At 35.5% G+C, this 18854-nt stretch overlaps 2 protein-coding genes across 5 annotated transcripts; both read right to left on the minus strand.

Annotated features, from left to right (window-relative positions):
• Positions 1–387: 387 nt before the first annotated feature.
• LOC148783515 (magnesium-protoporphyrin IX monomethyl ester [oxidative] cyclase, chloroplastic-like) lies at positions 388–4699 on the minus strand. The gene is made up of 5 exons (XM_088859644.1): positions 4118–4699; positions 2800–2864; positions 2353–2680; positions 1325–1423; positions 388–748 (listed from the first exon to the last, which is right to left on the minus strand). The coding sequence occupies exons 1-5, from the start codon at positions 4568–4570 to the stop codon at positions 485–487; spliced, it is 1209 nt and encodes a 402-aa protein (XP_088715770.1). The 5' UTR covers positions 4571–4699; the 3' UTR covers positions 388–484.
• Positions 4700–8669: 3970 nt separating this feature from the next.
• On the minus strand, positions 8670–16663 carry LOC148783516 (putative protein S-acyltransferase 4). 4 transcript variants are annotated; one of them, XR_016050272.1, is made up of 7 exons: positions 16034–16630; positions 13647–13826; positions 11549–11857; positions 10869–11096; positions 9567–10030; positions 9402–9481; positions 8670–9041 (listed from the first exon to the last, which is right to left on the minus strand). XR_016050272.1 is itself a non-coding variant. In XM_088859630.1 (6 exons), the coding sequence occupies exons 1-5, from the start codon at positions 16103–16105 to the stop codon at positions 9569–9571; spliced, it is 1251 nt and encodes a 416-aa protein (XP_088715756.1). In that variant the 5' UTR covers positions 16106–16663; the 3' UTR covers positions 8670–9041; positions 9567–9568. The 4 variants fall into 4 exon arrangements, 2 of the variants coding, with proteins under 2 accessions (XP_088715756.1, XP_088715761.1); XR_016050278.1 differs by having other exon boundaries at positions 13647–13789; positions 16034–16294; XM_088859630.1 differs by lacking the exon at positions 9402–9481 and having other exon boundaries at positions 16034–16663.
• Between the last annotated feature and the right edge of the window lie 2191 nt (positions 16664–18854).

Genomic DNA, 18854 nt, shown 5'->3' on the forward strand with positions numbered 1-18854 from the left:
GGCATCTTGACATTCTTAAATCTTTTATAAGTTCATAACTGTGTTGAAACTGCTCAAGTTCTTAGTCCATTATTTCTCCAGATATCAGCTTGCCTATGCACAAGCAATAAATGCCTCTTTATGGTCGATAATTTGTGCTAATTCTTGAGGGGGGGCAAGGTGTATATGATATTTGAGCAGGGCTGCTATCAAATCATTATGCGGGGATATTTTTTTCATTTGTACTAGAAGTCAAGAATCATGCTCTTTCAGTACATACAGTGATCAGCCAATCAACAAAGAGAGAACCATGCGACATCCCCGTTTCTCTCTCTATGTCATCAGAAAAACTCTTTAGCTGTGAACAGATTTACAACCCCACCAAAAACAGGAAGAAACACAAAACACTTGATACAAAAGAAAACTTCATAGCTGAAATGATACATACAGACACTGACTCTTATATATGAGTTAATCTGGCTCAAATAATACCAAAACCGTGAAATTAATACATGAGCTGAGGCTCAAACTCTGCAAAATCAACAGACCCGGACTCAATTGGGGGCATCAAGTAAGCAGCTAAAAGCTCAGAAGCCAGAGCTGCAATGAGAGGGACCCTCTGTATGTTCTTGACCAGGGCAGGAGCATCACTCTCACCCACTGCAAGAAGCTTTTGATTGATTTCCACCATTCTGTCGAGCTTCCTCTTGAACTCTGGGTTCTCGACATCGAGCACAGCTGGGAAAATCCTAGCAGTTGTGCGGTTTGTCTGCAAAGCCACAAGTTTGTGAAAGGTAATGACTATGTGTCGCTCTCTTTCTAGATATGGCAAGTTTGTAGGATTCTAGATTGAAGTTGGTGAAAGAGTATGGAGCATTTGTTGATTTGCTTTCCGGACATGGATGAGTTCCAACAATTTGTGCCAGAAGTTTATGAATGGGCATGGTTCATTAGCTCCTCTTGTCTCTCTAGGTATGGCTGTGGCCAACTCCAAATGTTTTTGCTGGAAGTTGGCAAATGGGTATGGTGGAGTTGCTGCTTTCATTCGCTTTACGTAGATTAGATAATTTTGTCAGGGGTTTGCGACCAGGTATAGGTTGTTTCCATTTTCTATGATTCTTATCCGTGTATGTCTCCATGTTCAAGTAATTTTGGCTAGAATTTCGCAAATGAATATGGATCATTTCATGCTTTCTGTGTTCAAGTGTTTCTAGTGGCAAAACAAGTATGGGTCTTCTGAAGCCTTTAACCCTAAATTCTCTCTCTCTCTCACTGGTCTGGTGTGTGCTTGTGCGTGTGTTTATCTTGATTCTCTGGTTTGGTGTGTGCTTGTGCGTGTGTTTACCTCGATGATAACATGCATATCAAACTCCTGGGTGTTAAGGCCAATGCCTTCATAGAAGGCAGTTCTCTGGCAGTCATTCAGGTACATTGTCACATACACCTGCACCACATATCGCCGGGAAAAAAAAAAAAAAAATTACTGTGAGAAAGATGTCATAAATGGAAGAGATTACAAGACTATAAAAGGAAACATAAAAAATGTGAAAACCCAAAAAAACAAAAAAATCAGAGAACAAAAAAGTGGGAAAGCTAACAGGAATTGTTGTGAGGACAGCAATTGTGTTTCAACCCTCTTTTTGTACTTGGTAATGAAAAAAAAAGGGTAATTTATCACCAATACCTTAGATTCAAACTATTTAACCCTAAACTCATTTTCTTTATCTAAATTCAAATGGCTGTAATCAACTTTCAAAGAGTCCATCTATGAATTTAAACCCAAAATGAAATGTTAAATAGTTTAACTTTTAAAAGTGTTTTGATATTTTACTTATTTATTCAAGGGTGCAGTTGGCATACGAATGCATCCGTAGAGGTAAGGAGCACCTTCAAATTTTATCATGGTATATAATTTTGATGTAAAATGTTCTTAGGATTATCTCAAAATCTATTTTTATATCTAATTATAAAATTTTAAATTTTAAAAATGGTTAAAATCAAGTAGATCTATAAACACATGAAAATCTTGAAAATAGATGGTGTAGACAATATGTTGTAAAATGTACAGATTTAAAAGTCTTTTTATTTTTTATAATCATACATCTCAATGTCGAGATGATCAATTAAAGGGTTTTTCAACATTAAAACTACCTTTTCCGATGGATTTTTTATAGGCATCCGTAGTTCTACATTATAAGGTAGCAACCTTAAATAAACTTTCTCCTTTATTCAATAAATAACTTAAAAACACCATCATTACAAAAGCCATACAAACTTGCACACCATACACATACTACCAATAAATAAGACACATAAAAGAGAAAGAAGTAAAGAATCAATGTGAAAGTGGAGTAGGAAAGAAGAAAAACTTACAGACAAGCAGAAGAAGCGAGACCAGAGCTTGGCCTTCCAGTCATTCAAGAACTGAGGCTGAGCCTTCATTAGAGCAGAGAAGAAGTCCCCATGCCTATTCTCATCTTGGCACCAATTCTCAAAGTACTTGAAAATTGGGTAAACTTGGTATTCTGGGTTTTCCTTGAGGTGCCTGTAAATTGTAATGTATCTCCAATACCCGATTTTCTCTGATAAATAAGTCGCGTAAAATATGAATTTTGGCTTGAAAAATGTGTATTTTCTCGCTTTCGTGAGGAATCCGAGGTCCAAAGCCAGATTAAAATCAGATAACCCCTTGTTCAAGAACCTGCAAACAGTAATTCAACATTGTGATTTTTATTTATTTTTTTTAATTCAGGGGAGTTTTTTTTTTTTTGTTCTTTATTTTCTTAGCAATGAATTTGTGGGTAATTATTTTCCACTTACCCTGCATGCCTTGCTTCGTCCCTTGACATCAGAGAGAAAATCTCAGCCACCACAGGGTTGGTTTTCTGTTGAATCAATTCTCATATGTAAATAGAAAAATATAAAAAATTTCCCCAAATAAAAAAATATTGAAAAATTTATCCCAAAAGAATCAAAATTTCCAAAAATCTTCCCAAAGAAAAAAATGTAAAGTAAAAGATGGGTTTTTGCCGAATTTTCTACCATATACAAGAGAAACGTCATACTTAATTATAGAGGAAGTTTATACAAGGTGTCAACCTCGAAGTGAGACACATTAAAAATTTATCTAAAAAAATTATTTTGGTGCTGAAAAATCCTCTAATTGATCACCTTGACCTTGAGTTATATAGGTGTGAAAAAAAAACGAAAAAAAAAAAGATTTAAGTCTTAAAAATAATGCATTTGTAACTCATTACTAAACCATCCATTTTCAAGATTTTCAAAAATTTATAGATTTGCTCGATACACTATTTTTCAAAGTTTTAAGTTTATGATAACATAACTCATCTTCCCGCAAGATTTAAAAGTATGTCTTATTTTGATTGTTTAAGGTGGAGGCCTTGTATACACGGCACCCACTTACTCATTCATGTATCTTTTGTTTAAGGTGGCCTCCTTATATAACCACACCCATTTATTTATTCATCTATGTATGTTTAATTGAGTACCAATCAATCCCATCTTTTTTTTTTCTTTTTTTCTTTTTTTTTAAATCTACCAATCAATCCCATTTTTTTTTAAAAAAAATCTAAAATGGGTGAGGTTCGCATAAGATGTCAACCTAATACTATTCAAATATGGTGCACTTCAAAACTACGCCAAAAATGCAGTTTCGGTGCCACAAAGCCTTGACACAATATTGCCCCCAATTATTAAATTTAAAGTTCCAGAGATGGTGACGATCAAACAAATCTATAAACACTGGAAATTATTAAAAATGGATTGTCTGAATAATACTTTAGAAGATGAACTATTTTTAGTACTCAAAATTCCTTTTTTTGTTTTTTCATGGCTATGAATCTCGAGGTCAAGATCGATTGACCTTTTAAAAACAACCATTTCGGATGGGTTTTTTTTTTTTTTGGTGATGACACTTTGTATAAACTTTTTCCATCAAAAGAATCTCAATAACCTAATTTAGATTAAAATAGTTCTCCACTTTGCTTATTAAAATTTACTGACATCGCCTTCCAGGTACCTACACTATAGCATTGCTACAAGGGCATTTTAGTAACTTTTTTCGTCGATAATAAAAAAAGTTCAACCCAAAATGTATTTACACAGAGAGATCCCCTACCTTAAGGCGACGACCAAGCTCCTTGTAAAGAAGAAATCCTGAGAACTCAGCAGTACAGGACCTCTCCAGAAACTCGACAAAGATTTGGCGAAGCGGCCCCTGAATTTTATCAGCCGCTTCCTTGAATTCCTTGTTCCGAACGAAGTGGGTCTGGTTATAATCAGTCTTGAATTCTTGCAAGAGAGCTTCGAACTCAGATTGGTTGAGGTTCTTGTTGATTTCAGTGTTGAAAAGGGTCTCCATTTCGTCGAAATCGGTGGTGTAAAACCTTGGGGCGAGCAGAGTCTCTTTGATGGCGGCTTTCCCCGATTTCTTAGTGGTTTCCTTGGCTTGGGTGGCGGCCATTTTGGGGCTGAATCTGTAGGTGGTTCTGCTAAATTTAGCAGAGGTTTTGAGAGGGGAAGTTTCAGGCTTGAAAGAGATGGGTTTCAGGAGGGCCATTTCGGCTGCCATTTTTGGAGTTGGGTTTTGGGGGAGGAAGGTTTTTGCTGATTTTTTTGGGGGTGAGGAAGTTTTAGCAGAGGATTTGGAGGAGGTTTTAGCAGAGGTTTTGGAGGCCTCTCTCTTTCTCTCTCTCTGTTTTCTTCTTTAGAGTGAGAAGGGAGTGTAAGAAGGATAGGAGGTGGAGTTTGATTGGTGGGTTGTCGTGTGATCTGATCCGTTGGGAATCCATGTCATGAGACGACAGACTGACACGTGGCAATATTTTTTATGGTCTACCACTCTCTGAATTATCTTGTGGTGAAATTTATAAATTTTGGTATCTTTTTTCCATTTTAGTGTTTAAAAAATCGTCAAAATTGGATTGGACGGATTCGGATTCCAACATTAGGTCGTGAATCCGGATTGAAGAACCCCAAATCACATGGTTGTTAAGACCAGATCACCAACCTAGACTACCTGGTCTCATTGGCCGGAGAGCTGACCAATGTCTTGACAAGTTTAATCTAAAACAAAAATATAGTTCGGCAAAAAACTGGTCATATCTAATATTTGACTGATTTAATCAATTGGATTATTCATTTTGACTAGTTAAACAAAATTGAAAAGCACTTTTGCTATATTTTATATTTTTAAATTTATATTCGTATTTTTTAGTATTTTTTTAAAATATAGTCCAATTAAGTCGAATTAATTTTGATTATATCAGACCTTTCACCGATTCGATGACTACTCCGATCTTGATAAGTATGCCAAAGGGAAATTAACAAAAAAAAAAAAAAAATCTTTATAAATAAGGTTTGCATAATGTTGTAACTTCAAACAATAAATAAGACCCACCTCCAAATTTTATTATAAGATGTAATTTTGTGGTTAAAAAATTTTAGAATTTTTTGAGAATTTTTTTTTTGTTCTCTAATTATAAAATTAAAAACTTAAAAAATAGTTCCAAGTAGATGTATAAAGTACAACCGCATGAAAAACTTGAAAAATGGATGCTCTAGCGAATATGTTGTAGGATGCACTATTTTTCAGATTTGAAATATATATTTTATTTATTTCCATACATCTCGATATGAGATAATCAATTAGATGGTTTTCTAACGTCAAATTTTTTTTTTTTTTTTTTTTTTCTTTTTTTGACATACACCTTAATTCTATAACTAAAAAAGAGTTCGACGTAAGTACAATAAAGTCCCGTTACTTCTTTTTCTTTTTGACTTCTCATGTAGCCATTCGGACATTGGAATGTCCAGAGCATCTTATATATATATATATATATATATATATATATATATATATATATATATATATTTATTATTATTTTTATTTATTTTTCCAATCTAGGTTCAACCTACCACTTCACTAAAAAAGAAAAAAAAACGTTTGAACACTAACCACCCTATATTACTATTTATTTTATTCTCACCAAATCCATATTTGTGTTGCTAATTTCTGTACAGGACATGGAGATATGAAGCCCATTACCCTGGCTAGAATTACATACACAACCTACCTATTGTGTTACTAGTGTGTCGTGACTCGACCGAATAACTTGGCCTCGCCCAAGTGGCGAGCGAATTGAGTGCCCAACTCGCCCCAACCTTAAATCCCATCAATTTTTTTTAAAAAATAGAAAAAATCTAAAAAAAATAGAAATCTGTGTTCTGACCAATACCCAAGCCAAAATCTTAGAGAAAGAGAGAGAGAGAAGAGATGTTCTGAAATTTTGGTGAAAATAGGGATAACCCATGAATCTCTCTCTTTCTTGTTTTCTTCTTCATTTATTTCTTTTGCATCTTCCTTGATAAAATCCCCTATCCAATCACCACCGTAGGAAAGAATCTTTCAGGGGGTAAGACAAGCGAAGCGAGTCCACTCGGACTCGCCAAGTAACCTGGCTCGGGCCAGGGCTGGGCCCGAGTCACTAGCCGAGTTGTGAAACATTGGGTGATACTTTCATTTATGGTTTTCCTTACCGTTTATGTAATTGCAACATAACCGTGGCTTTAAATTGGGAAAATATGGCTTAAGGGGTTAAAACCTCCTAGAAAAATTATTAAAGTCAAATGATTCGAAATTAAATTAGAGGGTTCCTGTTTTTTTTAGTTTCTTTAGGAAGGTTCTTAAGTGAAATGAAAAAGAAAACAAAATTCCTCAAATTTAATTAAGTTCATTTTACCCCTTTAATAACTTTCCCTTAAATGATATTTTTCCCTTTAAAATTCCCATATCCATGGGGTGCATAATGTAGCATAACTTTTTCTACAGTACACTATTGCAATGTACCAACGTGGAAACTAGGAGCGCAACTTGCAAAGGGCCAGGACCAGACCAAGGCCTAGACACAACCAAACGCAGGCTGGCCCCTGTCATTTTTGAAAAAACCAAAAATGTACATTACATAAGTGATTTACATTGTATGCAAATTACATAATTTCATCATCATCGTTAAAACCTTATCCTAATTAATTGAAATTCGCTACATAAAACTTATTTTGCCATTTTGCTCTATCAATGGTTATACGTTCAATAAGACCTTAAGACTTCATATCTTTACTCACTAATTCTATTCATGTCCTTTTGAGCATTCTTCTTACTCTTTTAAAGTCCGCTATTTGAACAAAATCGCACATCATAACCAATATTGTATTGGATATGTACTACACATAGACAGTCCCCTTAAATCTACTTTCCCTCATCTTATCGCCTATATAAATTACACAATTTGTATATGTAAATTACATAAATTGTGTTACTATCTAAATTATATTATATTATTCATAAGTAACTCGCAGGCCTTAAACTTAGGGTCTGCTAGGCCAGACAAGCCCCAAGAAGGGGCCCAATTCCAGCCCATCTCAGGTAAAACTGTTGGGCCAGTCTGGCCTGCTTGTGCCCTTAAGAGTTAGAAGGCTGATTTTCGCATTTACCCTTAAGAGTGACAGGCAACTTTTTTTACATATGGATAAGTATCCCGGTGGAACGGTGCAAAAGCACCCTTCCAATGGTTGACATTTAACAAAGCCATATCTAATGGTAAAATATTAATTTCATATTTTTATTTTAGTTTAAATAAAATATTTATGTTGTAGGTTTATTTTTTTGTAAAGAGAACTTAAAAAAATGATTGAAAATATTTTAAATACAACATAGCCAAAACATCCCTAAATTTATTTTGATCAATATTTTTTTATAATTTTTATTTAATTTTACTTAAAAAAAATGAAGCTAAAATCCGAAATTGCTATTAACATCATTTTTAAATAAGAAGTTTTTTTTTTTAAAAAAAAAGCAACATTCATTTTTGGCCTTGTGAATGAAGTTCATTCAATCTTAACCATTAAAAAGTGCATGTATACCTTTTTAAGCGCATGTGGACCACAACCCATACAAGGTTTATAATTTTTAAAGCAATTGATAGATGTTTGGAGGTAGTAAACCTTCACATGGATTTATGTGAGAAGGCTTCTCAAATAATGGTCTCATTACCCAAGGATAGAGTCACAACTACTGATTGGTGTCAAAAGTTACAAATATTTCTTTGGGATTGTCTACACCATTTATTTTTTTTGTACATAGAACCACAATCATTTTCTATCAAATTGGATGGCTTGAGGCGAATTACGAAGTTCGAGATTTTTTTTTTTTTAACTTTTTATCTATTCAATGACACTCTTACAACTACTCATTTTGAAATTTAAGGGATAAAAATACTTGTGACCACAAAGATAAATGGTCTTTTTTTAAGCAATCCCTATTTCTTTTTCTCATGCTTTAGAGATCGAACCTGCATGCTTATTATAATGTTGTTTAAGGAGCAATCCATTTTTAGTTGAAAATCTCCAATGCAAGATATAACATTCTTTGTTTTCCAGTTGCTGTTTGTAGTTAACCTGTCTAAGACACTGTCATCTCTTTCACTCTCTCTGCTCAAAGATTCCAAATGCAAGCACTTAGAGAAGTCTTGTTTGATATGATAAACTTTTAGCACTCCATTTGAGGGACCTGCAGTACACAGTTAGTTCCTGACCATCCCTTGGAAGCTTTTTCTACATTCGATATGCAGGGTTAGAATATGTTGTGTAAAAAAGAGATTTCCCCTTCCCACTTTCCACAATTTGCATCTTCCAAATAAACATTATCAAATTCCAGGACTTTCAAGTTATCAGGCACAAAAGAAGAGAACAATAGTCTTGAGTTTCCACCACTCCAAATCAATTGGGGAAAGCAACTTCAAAACAATAAAATCATCTCTATATGATTAACAAGTTTCTTAGCACACAAAATGAAAAAGCTATTCTTTTTCTGTTTATGTTTTGGGGTTTCAATTTTAAATAGCAATCCTAACCTCGCGTAGGCCCGAATATACACTTGGCTAGGATTCATCACACATAAAAAGGTGCCCTCCGATCAATTGGGAAAGAATCACTATCTTTGTACCGCGATAGACCTCTCATTAGAAAAAGTTGTGGAACATGACCTGTTTGCAATGATACATAACTTATTAAAGACAACATCGTCAACGACGATGAAAACAACAAGAACATTAATAAAAATGGAATGACAATAGAAACGACCAACAATAAGAGCAAAAGTATATTATGATGAAATGCATGGACTATGGAGAATCATGGCTCATTGGGGTCATGGCCATTCATGAAATTTATAGGCGGTGAGAGTGGCCCCACCGGAACAGGACGTGACCCCAAGAGAATATTGTTTTCCATGATATGGGTGAAACAGCTACATCAATCTTGTTCATTCATATGCATAATTTCATAACTTATGGTTGACATGGATGATACGTATAAATGTGCATAGGCTCATGATTACAATGTACCTATTTTCTATATACATATTGTCTCCACATGCTTGCTTCCAATTTATAATGATGCATGCATCGCATCAATCAAAACCATCCTGCCCAATAGCAAGCTTTGGCAAATAAGAGCAATTCCCCACAACTTTAAGAAATGCATACACACATAGCATGAAATAGACATACCTTTATGGCTGATGAGTGTGGATGCTATGGTCAACTTGGGATCCCATGGCATTGGAGCTGCTTCCTCCATCCATAAGAGCAGCCTCTGATTTTCTTTGGTTTTCATCAGATTCTCTTGTTTCTTCAACTTCTGGGAAAGCAAAAGGTCCATGCTTATTATCTCCAAGTTCATCCTTTTCCTTGAAAACATCATCAATACCTGTGTAGTCCAAACTATGCAATATCTCAGGGATTGGCATACCGGCCATTTCAATATCAATCTTTGCTTTTGGGCTCATCATATCTCCCCCAAAATTAGTCATTGTTGGCCCCAGTTCTGAAGAACCTTCCACTGCCCATGATCTGAAATCATTCATAGAAGGAGGGATTCTCGAAAGAAACAGTTGCTTGAAGTTCTTTAAGACACCGAGATTATATGGGTTCTCTTTTTTATCATATCGGTATCGGAAATTTTCATAGGTAGTCTGCACATAAGAAAGAAACGGTCAAAATAACATAAGAAAATAGAATATAGACCATCTCAATGTCATGCATTGACCGTGACAATGGATTGGAAGTTCAATGAATATTACTAACATTCACTAGAAAAAATGGGATGGCGAGTCCCAATCTCAATATATGTCATGACCATGACCATGACCACATGGACTGAAAGTTCAGTGAATTTCACTAGAATAGGCTAACAGCCAATAGTCATGTAACACCCCCTCTTCCCCCCCCCCCCCGGCCCAACAACAGAAAAAAGGAATGTTTTACCCTATCTACTTTGGTCAATTGTTTGTCACTTTGGCATAAGTACGCTAAAATCAATAACAATCTTGGTTCATATTCGATCGCAATTTGAAAAAACGATTATTAGTATGTGCTTGTATAAGGAAAGGGATCTTGTACAATTTGGGAACACAATCTATCGAAACTTTTAGTTGAACTTACCTTTTAAGAGCAAATTTCCCTTCGAAATCTAGTATGAAATTCAGGCCCAAACCATTGCTCTCATCTTTTTAGGCTTTATCAGGTAACTGGATTGTATTTCTTTGCCAAGATATAAGGATCCTTCATCGAAATGACAAGCTTCAAAACCAGGTGGTCAATCTCTACATTTAGAGGTGTATATGGTTATTTATGTTTCTATACCTGTTGGTTGCAGATGGTCTTTAGCTGGAAAGCTATTATTGTCATTTGATTTGTTTGTATGGTCATCTAAAGCATTCAAAGATTATTGCCTCAATTATATGCATAACTAAGAAATATGCTTGTGTCAAGAAAGTAGAAAAGCTCAACTTGGAGAGAAGATAAGCTTACCTGGTTTGTGCTGATGAGGTAGAGATGAAAGACAGTGAGCCCACCAACAAACCAGACAGTTATGAAACCATACGCTATGAGAATAACTGATGGGATCTCCTCCTTTATGATTTTCAACACCCTTCCACTATGATGCCTTTGAAGAATGTTGATCCATGAAAAGGTGAAGACGTAGATACACAGCAAAGTGGACGTGAATATGAAAAAGAAGAAGAACCGGTAGTTACGCTGCAAGTCATAATAGAGGTGGTAAGTTCCTAAGAAACAAAGAACGTGCATATATCAAGTCCCGAAACAAAATAACTAATATAACATGCAAACAGTATATATCATAATCGTAGTGTTGCATTTCTGAATCCCATCTAAATTTTTCAAAATTATTGACATTCTTTTACCAATTCAAGTAGATTCATGGTATGCAATTCACACTCCTCATTACTGAGCTCATGTGATACTTAATGTCCAGCTCCTTTAGATGAAATTTTTCCATCTGATATTGTGAAATGAAACCGTTACTGGACTTTCTTTTTCCATTTTATTGAACTCCCAAACACATATATAAAAACTAAAAAAACAGCAAAGAAAACACCATAGAAAGAATTCTTCAGTGATTTCTTAGAAACTTCCCAGAGTTAGCAAACTCAGTAAAACCCAACTCCAGTATAAGATTTATGACTTACTAGTCCAATACACTGGCCAACCCACGGGCAATGGTGATCGAACTTTTGAACACAATTGTTGCATATTGAGCAATGCGAAGACCTGGGAGGGCGATAAAGCAGGCATGTATCGCAGTACTTGACCTTCACTATGATATCATTTACAATAACATCCTTTGTTCGGGGTAGTCTTAAATGTGGGGTTCTTCCGTTCACCCATTCCATTGATGGGGTAGTGGCATCAAAAGCTTCATCAGGATCAGGTGGCCTTGAATTTCGTGGAACTATACCAGGATCTCTACCAGAGGTCAGGAGAAGAAGAATCAAATCCTGTGTTATTCATGAAAAGAGAATTGCCCTTGGTCATGCCATGCTTAAGACATTTCGCCATAAATAAGCTTACACATAGTGAACCAAAAGTTAACCTAGTTGAACAAAATAGACAGTTGGAAGTTTGGTGCAATTATAGTACAGAGGCATTTTTTTCTTGCATTAGAAATTTGGGTTTAATAGTACTAGAAACAATTGGGTATCATAGTTGATAGTGGGCTGCGACAATTAATTTCAATAAAGTGAGTACCTATGCAAAATAATGGACAGGATCTCCATGCTAAACTGAAAGACACATCCAAAACTTGCCTGGATTTGCATCTGATTGCCACCATGTACCCAGACTCCAGATAATTATTCATATGGTTCATTCCTCTATTCTACAAACGTTGTTGGCATATATCATTTTCCTTCCAATGTTATGGTTTTAATTATGGCATTTATGTTTATAATAAATATGCTGGATTTCTTTGTGTACTTAAATCTCAAGCTTCAATATATTTTGTATAATTTGATGTCACCTTCCTATGTTTGAGATGGTATTAGAACCAAAGTCAACTGGAGGTTTCAAATGTCATGCTATGTTGAAATTAGAACCACTGAGATTTTGATCTCAAATTGGAAAGAGTTTCCATGTTGAATTTGAACATTGTGTTATCGCATGTTAGTAAGACCGTATCGGACTGACCTGCCTGACCAGTGGGACTAGGAAACTGGTCTAGAACATGTCTGGTCTGATCACTGAACCAGCAATTGAACCGGTCGGTTCAGACTGGTTTTGACCTGGTCAGACCATGTTTTTACCAGATTTTTTTATAACTTTTATACTTTCTTGTAATTTCCAGCCCAGTCGGTCCAACTGTTTTAGACAGAACGGGTGCCCTCAGCAGTTCGTTGACCTGCTCAGTCATATGTTTGAAATAAGATGATTGATCAAGGCAAGCATCAGTTCATTTTTGTCCACCATTTAGACAACAGTTAATTTCAACTTGACAGCAACTCCAATTAAAGGAAAGCAGTTATTAGTCAAAGATGAATATCATGCTATATGACTTACATCTGATGTTTATAATTGACCACTGTCTTCATCACTTCGATGGTAAACTGATGCATGTGATGGGAATTGTTCCATATCACAAGCACATGAGCACTGGTATCACTTCTACTGAGTTCAACTATTAATCTACCATCTAGCATCTTTATAGTCCTTGGTATATGAGGTGCCCACCTAATGCCCACTTAAATTGGAAGATAATATTGACCATTTTTAACTATTCTCTAATGTCAAAGAATGTCTTTAGATCTTAAATATTTTTATCCTTTCACAATTTATACTATGCCTAACTGATGCAAGGATCCTATCAATACAATGCCAACGTGGTGTCTAATATAGATTTTCAGAATTATGACTTCTTTCTATTAAAATATTTAAAGATGGATATCCCTCAAAGTTTTCTGTAATTCTGAATGAATTCATTTTATTGAGGACATTCATCGTATGCTCCTTTTATAGGCATAGAAAAAAGAAAAATAGAAAGGACGCCAAGTTTAGATAAGAGGAGAGCACACAGGAATATTAAGTGCCATCTAGAAAAGTATGCATCACTCTTCCTAGCCCCGCAACAAATGATGGTGATATGGACAGTTCAGATGAAGGATTAAAACTTGGAATGTAATGTAACGATGTTAACACGATGACCAATGAAGCCCAACCCCAAATTGTGAAGATTAGAAGATGTAGACAACTGTTAAAGACTGGAAAAATATGAATCACAGGTAAACAACATACCAATATTGTGAGGATCACAGCCACCGCCAAAACTGGAATCCCAAGAAATTTAGAGTGCTCAATGATCTTTGTAGCCACAAGTGAGCAAAAAAGTCCTGCCGGACCTGCTATGAGGAAAGTGGAAAGAAACACCGATCCCACATCTGGACCAAATATTAGTCTACCACCACAGAAAAATCTCTGACAAGAAACAACAATCGAAGCAACCATGTCAGATTTTGTTCTATTTCATTGGCCCCAAACGAGTCATTTCATGAGGAAACTATAGCTATTTATAATCAGAATTCAGAAGAAGTAAAGCAGAAAAAAAAACAACAGAGCTTTTATAATTATCATTCTATTCTCAACAGAGATGCAAATCAAGATTTCAATAATATGTCCAGACTCCAGACATAAAAAATGAAAAGGGAATTTATCAAAATACACGTAATAGTTCTACTATTTAACATTTTACACATATCTTTTGATTTAATTTCAAAATAACCATCCAAACACACATCACAGTGAGTTGGAATAGTTGAAAAAAGGTAAATTATTAAATTGTTGAAGAGTTAGGTGTATTTTGATAAATTTCCCAAAATGAAATCAATATCTAGAAAGATACACAGTAACAGGGTCACAGAACTGCCAAGTTCACTTGGACTCAGCCGGCTGAGTTACTCGGCCTCGCCCTGCCCTGAGTTGTATGTACAACTCCGGGCACATTAAAGAAAAAAACAAGGCCCCAAAAAGTTGCAAAAAATATAGGAATGTTATATAAATTTCTTGCATATGATTTGGATTTTTTGGAAAATATTGGTGAATGTTTTTTTGCCACAATCCCTATTTCATATTTTCCTTCTTTACGGATTTTTTTTAAAATGACTGCAACTATAAATCCAATTTTTTAAATCCTTTGTTCTATACTTTTTAATCTTATTTGGACTTTTTAAGGTTACTTATGGTTTTATTTTCCTTTTATTACCTTCATTTTATTTTTTTCATAGTTTATCTCTTTTTTCTATTTTTCTAGGACTTTTGACCTAGTACAGGACTCAGGCGAGTCCCCACGAGCTCGCCCAAGTAAGTTGTCTCGGGCTAGGGAGCCAAGGACGGGTACCTGGCCCGAGGCGAGTTCCTCACTTTTGCAAAATGAGATCAACTTCTGAATTCTCATTTCCTGATGTAAATTTATCGACAGGCAAAAAGACTAAAGAAATACTTGAGAACTGATTTGAAAAGAGATGGTCAATGATAACATCAATAGAATTTTTTTTTTGTTTTTTTGGGTAATTCGGTGGGGATGACAAGCCTTACCCGTTTTCTAAATCGTTAGTAGTTTTTGAAGGCGTTAGGTGAAAATAGAAGCTTAGACCATAATTGGGGTACAAGTAGTGCTACCACTACGACCCCAACCCCATTCTCACATCAATAGAAAGTTAAAGACACATAAATGCATTGGATCCATTAGTCTAAAACCCAAGGGCACTTATAGATATCAATCCCAATGAGTGATCTTCAATAACATAATTCAAGAAGAAAACGTTTACATCTAGTGCATATATCTTTGGCCCTTAAACTGTGCCTCTTAATAAGAAGACCATTCTCCTGTCTGCCATTAGGTTTAGCTTCTTAATTTCAGAACCATTAAAATCAATCCTTGAACACTAAATTTCAGCAGCAAATGATGATGAATGAAATTGCATAAGTTTAAGCCTCTACTTCATCACCAGTCCCTCTTTCCACATGAATCAACCAAGCAGAAAAATGGTATCTTATGAGGTTTTAAATATATGCAATTTCTAGCAAACAAGAAGCAATTCCTCAGACTTCCTCCAAATTTAGACTGGGACAATTTTGGGTTTTGATGCTCATTCCTATCACAAACTTTTTTTGGGATAGGTTCACCAAGAATTTACAAAATCAGCTCCGAAATATAACTCCAACCAAATATGGAACCATGATCCCATCTTCTCAACAAGATAGCATACTAACACCAATTGCCATGTTCTTCTCTCATCAAAAGTTCAATTCAGTGTTCGAATTACAAAACCAAATAGAAATGAGGCAGATAACCTAAAATGAGAGAAAGAGAGAGAGAGAGAGAGAGAGAGACTCATGCATTTCTCTCCCAATAGAATTAGAGGAACCCATGAATCGAAATACGAAGAGAGCCAAATTACAGGAGGAATTATTTTCGCGGAAGATGCAAAAATTGCACTTTCATGAAAAGTAGGAGAGAACCCATATATTGAAATAGGAAGAGAAAGGAAAACATCAGATTTTTCTTGCAAAACAGACAAGAATTGCATCTTCATTAAAACTAGAAGAACCCATCAATTGAATAAAATAAAAAATTGGGACAGAAGCAAAAATAAACATCAAATTGTATGTTTGAGAAAATTTACATTGCTTCCTTTCCAGACTTGGTAGAGCCTCTTGGGCGTGGCCATTTGAGCTGGAAATTCAAGAGGCATCATAATTCGACCGTTGTTACCCAACCATTTGATTTCTTTTTTTTGAATGTTACCCAACCATTTGATTTGAACAGGCGAAAACAATAATGACAAGAGTGAAAATTCCTCCTCGGACAAGCATCAATGGCGTTAACAATTTGAGCAGGAAAGCAGGCCCCCCATTCACGAAGTCCTCCTATTCCTGCCCATCTGGGGAACCCACAATGCTCCCCTTCTCTCTCTATAATCTCCTCTCCCCCTACAAGGCTGTTTCTCTCTCTCCAAATTCTCTTTCTCTCTCCAAATTCTCTTTCTCTCATCTCTCTCTATAAATTGTGTCTATCACCTCTCTCTCTCTCCAAATTCTCTCTCTCTCACCTCTCTCTACAAATTCTCTTTCTCTCACCTCTCTCTCTCTACAAATTCTTTCTCTCCAAATTGCCTTTCTCTCACCTCTCTCCCTCTCCAAAGTGCCTTTCTCACTCCTCTCTCTCTCCAAATTGCTTTTCTCACACCTCTCTCTCTCTACAAATTGCCTTTCTCTCACCTCTCTCTCTACAAATGGCCTTTCTCTCACCTCTCTCTACAAATGGCCTTTCTCTCACCTCTCTAACCCCCACCCTCTCTTCTCTCTCTATCTCTCCTCTCGTTGTTTCTCTCTCTAAAACTACCGATCACAAGGCGCCATCACGACGCGAGGGCGAATGAGACATCGCCACGTCATCAAACACGGTGGACACAGCCGCGGACCCCACATGGGATCTTCCGAAATGGACACGTGTCACATCAAATGACACGGCGGAGCTTCTTGTATGGTTTAGGGCGAGGAATGTCCCGTTCGGTCCCTACCGTTTAATGTTTAGCGTCACATAGAAAATCAGTGTCCTTCACTTTTTGTCATTTTACAAAATGATCCATTGCATTCCCGATTCCCAAAGCATCCACTTGTTTTTATGTAATATCTTTCATGCCCCTAACTCAGTCACCAGGTCATGGAATTGGTCGATGGCTTTGTCCACTTAAGACTTATCTGATCGTTGGTCGAATTAATTAGATCGGATTCAAAATAATAAAAAACAACAATAATAATAGTAGTATAAGATATCATCGTCATTAACCAAGCTTTTTTTTAACTATTTGGGCTCGACTGTACATAGCCTGCTCTTCCATTCCACTCTATCATGGGTGATAGCTTAAGTTATATCACAAGTTACTGTATCTTTCCTCATTACTTCCACTCATATCTTTTAAGTTTTTTTTTTTTCCTTTTAAATCTTTTCACTTAACTAGATCATCCTTCTTAACCGGTGTTGTACCCGATCATGCTACACATGATCGAACTATGTAAACCTATTTTCTCTTATTTTATACATGTTGGAGCTATCCCTATGTTCCTTCGAATATATTCATTATGAAATTTATCCTTCATTGTCTTGATACTCATTCATCTTAACATCATCACCTCAGTTGTATTTATTTTATAAATATGTTGTTTCTTTAACCGCCCGACATTCTATCCTATAAAAAGCATAGATGACCTATAGAACTTCCTTTCCAATTCCATGGACATGCAAGCTCACATAATACTCCAGAAGTATATCTTGACTTTGTCCGCCTCACTCTTATACTAGAAGCAACATCCTCCTCAGTCTCTCGTTTCTCATCGATTATCTATCTAAGATATTGAAAACATTATCTTCTAGCTACTTATTGGTTGTCAATCTTAACTAATTCATCGTTTTTGCTATTATTAAATATAATGCAAAAAAAATTTGCCTTGGTCTTATTTTGTTGCCCTCATTGGTGGGAAACAGACACTTCAACCAAAGTAGATCAAATGTTAATTTTAGGAAGTTCGCGTTCATGTTTTATTTTGTTTTGGATCGAGCTAGCCAAAACAACAAATAAACACATTAGTCCAGTCAAGGTTGTGATAACATAGGTAGAAACCCTTTTATTACAAAAGAGTAGCATATCTGGACATAATGCTCTTATTTGTGATTTACCCTAATGGAAAAAAGTGCGGAAGAATTGAAGTTTTTTTTTTTAAAAAAAGTAAATATAAGGGTTGAATCAGTTAGTAATATTAGTTAATGTGAGGGGCAGTTATGGGTTTTTGTACTTCGTATTCATCTTAATTAACAAATATTAACAGAAATTGAAAACGTCAAAATAGATTGGTCGGTTCGCGCTCGGTGTCAAAAAATAACGTTGGCGGGAATTTCGGCGGTTCTTATTGGATTTATCGGCGAAATTGTCCCGTCCACGGCTATATTTTGGGTGAATATGACGAAATTTATTGACATTTCGATGTCAAATTTCGTCATGTCTTTTCGGTGTCCTTTTCCCGCGAATAGATACGGGGATTTCTTTTCTGCCAAAGAGTTTCTACTCCCGCGGTACCAGAATGTCCATTTACTCAATCTTACCTAAATTTAATTTTAGAACCTCAAATTTTAGGGATTAACCTCTTCAACCATAGATTAATATTAATAAGAAATTTTTTCTAATTATACCTTCTATGCACATGAAAAAATAATATATCGAGATTCAATTTTTAGATGGTGAGATCTAAGTGCTAGAAAACTCAAAATTCAATTTTTTTCTTTAAATAACCATCTCCTAGTTTTTAAGTGGTTCCAAAAAATTCAGATTTGAAAAAATACTATCAAGTAGGTAGAGAGTGGAAGTAAAATATGCTCCTGAGGAAGCTTACTATATGTGTTCTTGTTTTTTTCTTTGTTTCATATTGTTAATGCTTTTGAATAAATAA

This window comes from Amborella trichopoda, chromosome 1 (assembly GCF_054954075.1).
Source record: "Amborella trichopoda isolate Santa Cruz 75 chromosome 1, AtrichopodaSantaCruz75HAP2 v2.0, whole genome shotgun sequence".
Classification (NCBI taxonomy): domain Eukaryota; kingdom Viridiplantae; phylum Streptophyta; class Magnoliopsida; order Amborellales; family Amborellaceae; genus Amborella; species Amborella trichopoda.

Coding starts and splice junctions, on each gene's coding strand:
- LOC148783515 (XM_088859644.1), bottom strand. CDS start 4,570: ATGGCAGCCGAAATGGCCCTCCTGAAACCCATCTCTTTCAAGCCTGAA. Junction 2,865..4,117: donor AGCTTGGTCGTCGCCTTAAG/GTAGGGGATCTC, acceptor TTGATTCAACAG/AAAACCAACCCTGTGGTGGC. Junction 2,681..2,799: donor GACGAAGCAAGGCATGCAGG/GTAAGTGGAAAA, acceptor TACTGTTTGCAG/GTTCTTGAACAAGGGGTTAT.
- LOC148783516 (XM_088859630.1), bottom strand. CDS start 16,105: ATGATGCCTCTTGAATTTCCAGCTCAAATGGCCACGCCCAAGAGGCTC. Junction 13,827..16,033: donor AAGTCTGGAAAGGAAGCAAT/GTAAATTTTCTC, acceptor GTTTCTTGTCAG/AGATTTTTCTGTGGTGGTAG. Junction 10,031..10,868: donor ACCTCATCAGCACAAACCAG/GTAAGCTTATCT, acceptor TCTTATGTGCAG/ACTACCTATGAAAATTTCCG.